The 7377-nt window shown below is 39.5% G+C and overlaps 1 protein-coding gene across 2 annotated transcripts; it reads right to left on the reverse strand.

The window, feature by feature from the left end:
- Nucleotides 1-31: 31 nt before the first annotated feature.
- On the reverse strand, nt 32-5196 carry tbc1d7 (TBC1 domain family, member 7). Of its 2 annotated transcripts, none has more exons than XM_071918420.2 (8): nt 4924-5196; nt 4448-4580; nt 4057-4137; nt 3471-3661; nt 1950-2087; nt 1373-1518; nt 731-860; nt 32-596 (listed from the first exon to the last, which is right to left on the reverse strand). In XM_071918420.2, exons 2-8 carry the CDS (start codon nt 4557-4559, stop codon nt 510-512), a joined length of 885 nt encoding a protein of 294 aa, XP_071774521.1. In that variant the 5' UTR covers nt 4560-4580; nt 4924-5196; the 3' UTR covers nt 32-509. The 2 variants fall into 2 exon arrangements, with proteins under 2 accessions (XP_071774521.1, XP_071774520.1); XM_071918419.2 differs by having other exon boundaries at nt 33-596; nt 4448-4567.
- Nucleotides 5197-7377: the final 2181 nt, after the last annotated feature.

A 7377-nucleotide genomic window follows, 5' to 3' on the forward strand; every position in this document is an offset into this window, starting at 1 on the left:
AATGTTTTTTTGTAAAGCAGCAAAACTGCATGTGATTGTTAATTTATTGTGAGTCTTCTATGATGTATGCAGTTTCTTAAAGAAGGAAACTTATTAAAAAAAAAAACATAACAGTTAATGCTTGCCTGTCTTTTCCAAACAGGTACTGTGCTGACATTCACAGATTATGCTTCATTAATAAGCTTGAGCATCAAATTCTGCTCTGTAGCCATTATCTTTGTTCAAGCCATCTCAAGTCCCTTTCCCAGCAGGACATGTCTCTTCAAGGCAGCCTTTGGGGAAAGCTGTGAATTGGCTTGTTGATATGAGAAAGTGCCTCCCCAAGTCCCAGGCTTATCTGTGGTAACCCTGATGAGTTTCCAGTTCAGTCATTCAGAGTCAAAGCCCCATGGGTGCCACCTGCCTAATGTCGGAGTTTCTCTTTTGGAGCGAAGGGTAAGTCCAGATGCATCCCAGGCAGGTGCATCATCTCTGAGCCCAGATTTCTGTGGTGTCTGTAGATCCAGTGGCTATACAGCATGCGCCGGTGTGCCACAGTATTTGTGCCACAGGTCAATGGCTTTGGTCACAATGGCATCTGTGTTTTCCTGTGGTATCTGGATGGGAAAAGGAGCAAGTAATGTGAATAATGGGTTATGGTCAAATAAGAACATACTGTATTATGCAGAATGGTCAAAAACTATGCATTTCTTTGGTAGCGGACAATAACACTGCGCTGTCATTCACTCACATTGCACAAAAACTTCACCACTCCCTCTGGCCGGTTGATACCCATCAAGATGATCTTGTAGCTGAGCAGAATCTCCAGGGCAACAAACACCAGGATCTTACAGGAGCCGCTGATCACCTTGTCCCACACCCTGAGCAAACCATAAAGGAGTCAACTAAACTGACCGGTACGAAGATGTCAATGTCAAGAACTCACAAAGGTCTTTGTCAACAGAATATAGGACTTGAATGCATATATTTCTACATTCTCAAGGCCTGAAGGTGCCAGCTTGTATATTTATTTATGTGTGATTTTAAGATATTAGTGGTTTTCAAAATGTGGGTCACTAGAACATAAAATTAGGTCCCCCAATCTTTCTGCAGAAATTGATATTGTTAGTTATTGGCCACATTTTTTTCATATCCCTAATGTGCAAGGTAGGCTGAGTGAAATATTTTAGCCTAATAAGTCAGTAGTGCAAATCCAGGGTCAGTTTGGTTAGAAGAGCCTTCAAAATAGCCTAAAGATTAAAGCAGTTTTGGGTTGCTGTAAAAAGGATTATGAAAATCTGTATCCCCAGAGAAAACGTTTTAAAGATCACTGCTGTAAAGGGGCTCTGTGTAAGTGTGGTGACCAGGTTTCTCCAGTTAGCAGTAGACCAACCTCTGCAGGCTGGATTCAGGCAAGCAGCCAGCAAAGCAGCGTCTGAACCAGAGGCTGTAGGGCAGCTGAGCCAAGGCACCGGTGTTCTTCAGATGGTTCAGGAGTCGAGGCTCCTCCTGGCTCAGATAGTGCTCCAGACTCTTGGGCTGCACCAGGACAGACCAGACAGAGTGGTGGGGAACAAGAAAGGCTTCATCATACTGACACAGATAAGACAGTTTGATGTGTAACTCAGTAAGTCCCCTGTCATGTGAGAACCTTGTAACACCAGTTTTACACCAAGTTTACACCACAATCCTTTATGTTTTTCAACTCTAAGTTCCATGACATGTTCAAAATCCAATGAGTAATTTGAAAAGAAAAAAAAAAATACATGGGTGTTACTTTGAAAATTAGGCTGTTTAATTAACGTAAATTCCTGAGAGGCTGACTTGAAGATCCAAGGTTTTCATTCAATAGCAGAGATATTTATAGTGATAAGTATATCATACAAATAAATACAACCCTAGTTGTTCATTCATGCTTCCCCAATAAGCATGGCAGTTACAGATACCCTTAAGCTAAATTTTGTACTTACCAGATGGGGTATCGAGTCTCCAAACTTGGTGTGGAACTGACTGACAAAGCACTTAATCAGCCAATAGCAATCTATAGGGTCATCTACGATTTCCTCCATGGCTCGGCTGATGGACAGGAAGTCCTCGTTTTCCTCATCCTGAAACCAAGAACCACACACCAGTATCACGCACTGCAACACAGGAGAGCAGTGGGAACAATTAACATACTATCAACATGTAAAAGGTGGTGAGGGTGATATCTATCACAACGTTACCGCAACACAGCAAGGAAAGTCCTGCCACAGCATCACAAATTGTTTTAGGAATGGTTGACTATTTAGCCATACTGGGTCTCATTTATCAATCAAGATACAAACTATATTTTTGTTTAAAATGGTATATGCACACAGTATAGCATTTTTGGACATTAAATTTGTAAACTTTTTCAACAACATATAAACATACAGTAAAATTATTTGAATTTAGAAGATGAAATACGTATGAGGATATTGTTATTTTAATATTAGTTAAGCATCCACAAGGTTTAGCTCATTATGATTCTTTTATAAGGTAAACACTGCAGTGTTAACAAGAGAAATAAACTTTGAATGTCTCACTAAGAGCACTATTGCAAACCATTGATTATTCCTTCAGGCCTATTTAGGTTGATTTAGGCACATCCCCAACTCCAAAAGTAAGCCAGTGCAGTTTGCCTGTTTAATTATGGTCCCAAAAATATCTAATTAGTTACTTACTGATATGGGAGTGAAAATGCAATGGGTTGTTTTTGTGGTACACGGTTGTAAGTGATGTTTTAACTTAAATCTTTGCACAGTAGGCTTACATATAACCAGCAATGTGGAAAAGAGCCAAGCTTTTCCACTGAGGCTCCAGGCCTCTGTAATTTTGCATCAAAAGCTTGGCATTCACTTCAAATATTTGTGGGCTGTTTCAAGCAGGGGGAGCTCACCATTAATCACAACAACTTCATCAATCCACATTATGTTCCAAATACAGTGAAGTCGGTATGCTGTTAAGTCCACATTGACAAACAGTTGACATCTATAGCTATGGTAACATTTGTCGTTTTAATGTGACTTTTGTCATCCGATCACACCGGTACACACTAGTTACAGGTCTGGACGCAAAAAAAAATCTACTATCGGATCTTAAAAATGAGATATGTCAGTGGTCAGGCTTGCATTGTTATCAGAATTGTAGGTAATCTGGACGCAATCCAGCCACAATGCGCATACAAGCAATGTGAGGAGATGGAGACCAGGAAAAAGTAATGCAGACACAGGAGATGCATAACAGCAATTTTCAGAATCTTATCCCCCTCCATCAATATTACATTCCTATTATCCTCTCTAGTTAGTTGTTTTGGATAAAAGCCTCAGCTAAGCATCTAAAGCCTAAACGTTACATCAAATACAGTCCTGTGGGGGTGTTTTTAGCACAATCTTAGACTGTGATCATGTTGCTTATTCAGTCTCCACAGGATGATCCTGAAATAGTGAATCATGTGTTCTTCTCCTTACCGGGGGCGAGGTCTCAGAGCACCGTGGGAGCACCTGGCTCTCCAGCTGGAACATGCGCAGGTAGACCTGGGTGGTGGGTGTGGAGGAGTTGATGAACCTCATCACCTCCAGGGCCTCCAAAATGTCCTGGTACTGCTCCTTCCTGTAGCCTCCCACCAGAGCATGAGAATCACTGTGGGGTGGCAGGATGCCTACAGGGAGAGAAAGTGGGAATAAAGGAATATACACACAGGGCATGTACCATGGCGAGGAGGATTTTCAACATTAATATGCTGATGCTTTTGACTGAACAAAGAGGGCTTTTCATTGTCCTGTCCAGGCCAGCCTACACAGGCCACTATATCAAGCCCAAGCAGTGACATACAGTATTGTGTAGAATGAGATGCAGAAAGGCAGCTCTGTATCCCTATAAATTGAGTCTTTTGAAACTATCAGATTGGCCTGTGTTATGTTATTAAATGTTATTGAGACATGGTCTGCATGGTTAGTGGTTTAGGCTGTGAGACTGCATCTAAGACGCTGTGTGTGTGTGTGTGTGTGTGTGTGTGTGTGTGTGTGTGTGTGTGTGTATGTGTGTGTGTCTTACCCAGCAGTACCTTCCACACATGAATCCTGTACATGGAGGGGAGGGGGAACCTCTGACTGAAGGTGCTCAGCTTCTCTACATCTACCAATAAAGCAAAAAAAATAAGTGACAGAACAAAAATTGAATTATTTCCATAAGACAAATGTAAATTGATGACATGGAAATAACATAGGTGAGAGCAGTTCTTCTGATCAGTGTCAAGGATGGGATGTCAGAATTTAATGTATACTAGATGTATTATGGGTCTAATTCAACAAGACATCCATGATGGGACGTTCCCACTTGATAACCCCAATAACATACTGCCACTGATGCCATTCCCTCCAGCATGTGAGCCAGGTTTATACATAAGTGCCGACCTGTGTATTGGTAAATATTAAGTGTTATTTACCCAGAGGATTGTCTTTGAGCAGTATCTCCAGGGATTTCTTCTCCTCCACTCCTCGGAAGCCCACCTTCTCATAGTAGGCAGAGCGGAAGTTTCTTTGGGGGTCGTCAGCCATACTTCCACCTGGATAGTGACTCTACTCAACATTACCAAACATCTTCAATATGTTCACATTACATTTACCTTGTTAAGAGTGGAAAAGACTGCAAGGACTGTAACAGCAACTGGACCATATCATGTGGTTTGTATTTTATAATATCTAGCTTTGACCAGTTGATGGATATGGGTTAATGTCATACAATAAAGCACTAGCATCAAGAATGACAACACGTTTAAAGTTGGGCTGTGACAATGTGTTGACATGCGAGGCTGACAGTGACAGCGCCATCCTTTGTAACTAGCGTTAAAATTATTTATGCGTTGACAGAATGGAGGCAGCTAATTTTATTGAATGCCTGGCTAACTATGAAATGTCTTACCTTGCACTGGTCGGTTTCACAAGGTTTCCAGCTTGCAGTCACTATCTGTCGCCTTGCTTACAACTTGACTAAGGTCGGACTTCCAAGTCAGCCAGCAAGCTAACGTTAGCTACAGGGCTAACTACGCTAAGTAGGCTACCCAGGCTTTTATCTGTAAACTGGAAGACTGCAGTGCAGTGACACTCAGCTGAGCGCCATCACGGCAATGCTAACTAACATCACAGCGAAAAAAACACACTGGATAATATATCTGGCTAGCTAGCCAGTGCTGTGGAAATTACTACCAGCAGTGGCAAGCGTGTCAAGTCAGCCAGTATAACAAGAAGAAGTTCCGGGCACAACTTTCAAAATAAAATCCTTATTGGCGAATGCGTTAGGACGTCTTTAACCTACCAAAGCGGAGATATAGTCGGAGGAATCTGTGGTAAATAAAAACACAATGGTTGCTGTTTGTTTGTTTTTTATACCTAAATGCTCTTTTTCCAGCTTTACAGAGACATATTTGCTTATGCAAGGTGCCACCCATAGGGCTGCAACAAATATGTCCGTCAATTATGCATTATTGCCTAGTATCAGCATTACCTGCTATCAAGTCAGCCAGAATACGCCTGAAATGTCCTGTGCCTGCCTGTATGTCATACGCATACAAAAAAACAAAAAAAAAAACAAATAGGCTACGCTTTTATTTTAAAGGCAGAGTTGCTTAGCTTCTGGTATTATGTAGGCTACTTTTTTTTATTTATTTATTGATGTATTTATATACTATAACAAAAATAATAATAATAATAATAATAATAATAAGTTATTGTTATTGTTATTGTTATTATCATTATTATTATCATTATAGCCTACTTACGTCTCTTCCGTGTAATCTGCCCTAATGATGCATTCCATTGGAAATCGGAGGTCGATAGTTCCGAGTTGGAATGACCGACTTCCGATCTAAATGCGTTCCAGTGGTTCCATCGATGTGTTGAGCAAGGAGATCTTCTCAGGAAAACATGGACGCAACAGCCTAGTTGCCCATTACCGTTAACAGTAGCTATTAGTGCTCTATACTAGCAAAGACTTCTATCTACTAACGAAGCACAAGTCAACTGAATTACGTTACAAATGGAAACTACAAAGTTGTTACAACACGTTTTCCTAACACAAAAACTATCAAGTAAAATCAAGTTTTATTAAGTAGCCTACAAATTGATGCTGTGATGTCAGCTGTGTTTATGTCGGAGATCTTGCCCGAATTTCCGACTGGGAATTCCGACTTGAACGACCGTTCTGTTGCACTTTTCCGTGTTGGAAGTCGTTTTCCTCCGAGTTCCGAGTACAATGGAATGCACCATAATTCACTGAAGGAAGGCTCATTCAATTTCAATAGGTTTCTGCAAAATGTCAACAATAAGCCACTATTTGCAAAACTTATGCACTTGAACTGCCAAATGTCCCACCATAATCACCATTACTAAACTTAACCAGTTATGCTAATGATGTCATTAATTACGCTAATTAATGCATTCACTAGAAAATATATCAGTCATCATACTTCTCTTCACATAACACAGGGGCGGTATTAATATGAATTCCATATCTTAAAACATTTAGGAAGAAGAAAATCATTTTTTCCTCATTAATATGCATATGTATGCAGCAAAGTGCTCCATCTAATCAGATAATAGGGGGAACCTGTGGTGTAAGTATGAAGTTTCTGTCATGTATTGTTCTTGAGCGATTACATGTGTTCACAAGAATCTACTTACAGAGAGACTGACAGACCACTGTGATGTGTCCATGTTGAACATTATGAAATAATTACATCTCTATGTCTAATTCAGACATTTGGCCTCACCAAATATCCTCAGCTAAGTCCACTTAAAAAACTAACTGTTATGTAGGCCTATAGGAGTCAGCTGATATCAGATTTGTTTGAAAGAAAGGTAGAACTAAATAATTATTTTTTTAAAGTTCATTACCCAATTGAAACCTAAAACAAGTTAGTAAAACATATGAAATGTTGAATAAATTTTTGGAAAAGCCTAAACAAAAAATAGGTGAGTACAAATCTTTTACAGATTCTATCACTTGAACACTTTAATATATTTTTGCAAAATCCTTTCCAGTTAGAGAGAACATTTACAAAAAAAATCTTTGCACTGATCCATCAAATTATATTCACTATTTTAAATATTATCTTAATCATTATATTAAAACTTTAATTCTTATCTATTTTGTCCAAGCATTAGCTTGTAGGTGGTTTTCCAAGAAAGATTATCGCAGTCTTTACTTATTAGATATTTGATTGGAATGTTTTGTTTTGATTTGACCAACTTTATCCTTCTGTGAGGCTTCAGCTTTTTTACATTTTCATTAGTCCCATTTAAGACAACATGGAATATGATCCTCCAGACGTCATCACTCTGAAGGCAAGTTCAGATTCATTAACACTTAAATTAAATG

This window comes from Centroberyx gerrardi, chromosome 9 (assembly GCF_048128805.1).
Source record: "Centroberyx gerrardi isolate f3 chromosome 9, fCenGer3.hap1.cur.20231027, whole genome shotgun sequence".
NCBI classification, from domain to species: Eukaryota; Metazoa; Chordata; class Actinopteri; order Beryciformes; family Berycidae; genus Centroberyx; species Centroberyx gerrardi.

Bases quoted from the DNA above. Each gene is read 5' to 3' on its own strand.
- tbc1d7 (XM_071918420.2), bottom strand. From the start codon at position 4,559: ATGGCTGACGACCCCCAAAGAAACTTCCGCTCTGCCTACTATGAGAAG. The intron at 2,088-3,470 runs GTAAGGAGAAGA...TCTTGGTTTCAG, and splicing joins GCTCTGAGACCTCGCCCCCG to GATGAGGAAAACGAGGACTT. The intron at 597-730 runs GTGAGTGAATGA...TTTCCCATCCAG, and splicing joins TGGTGAAGTTTTTGTGCAAT to ATACCACAGGAAAACACAGA.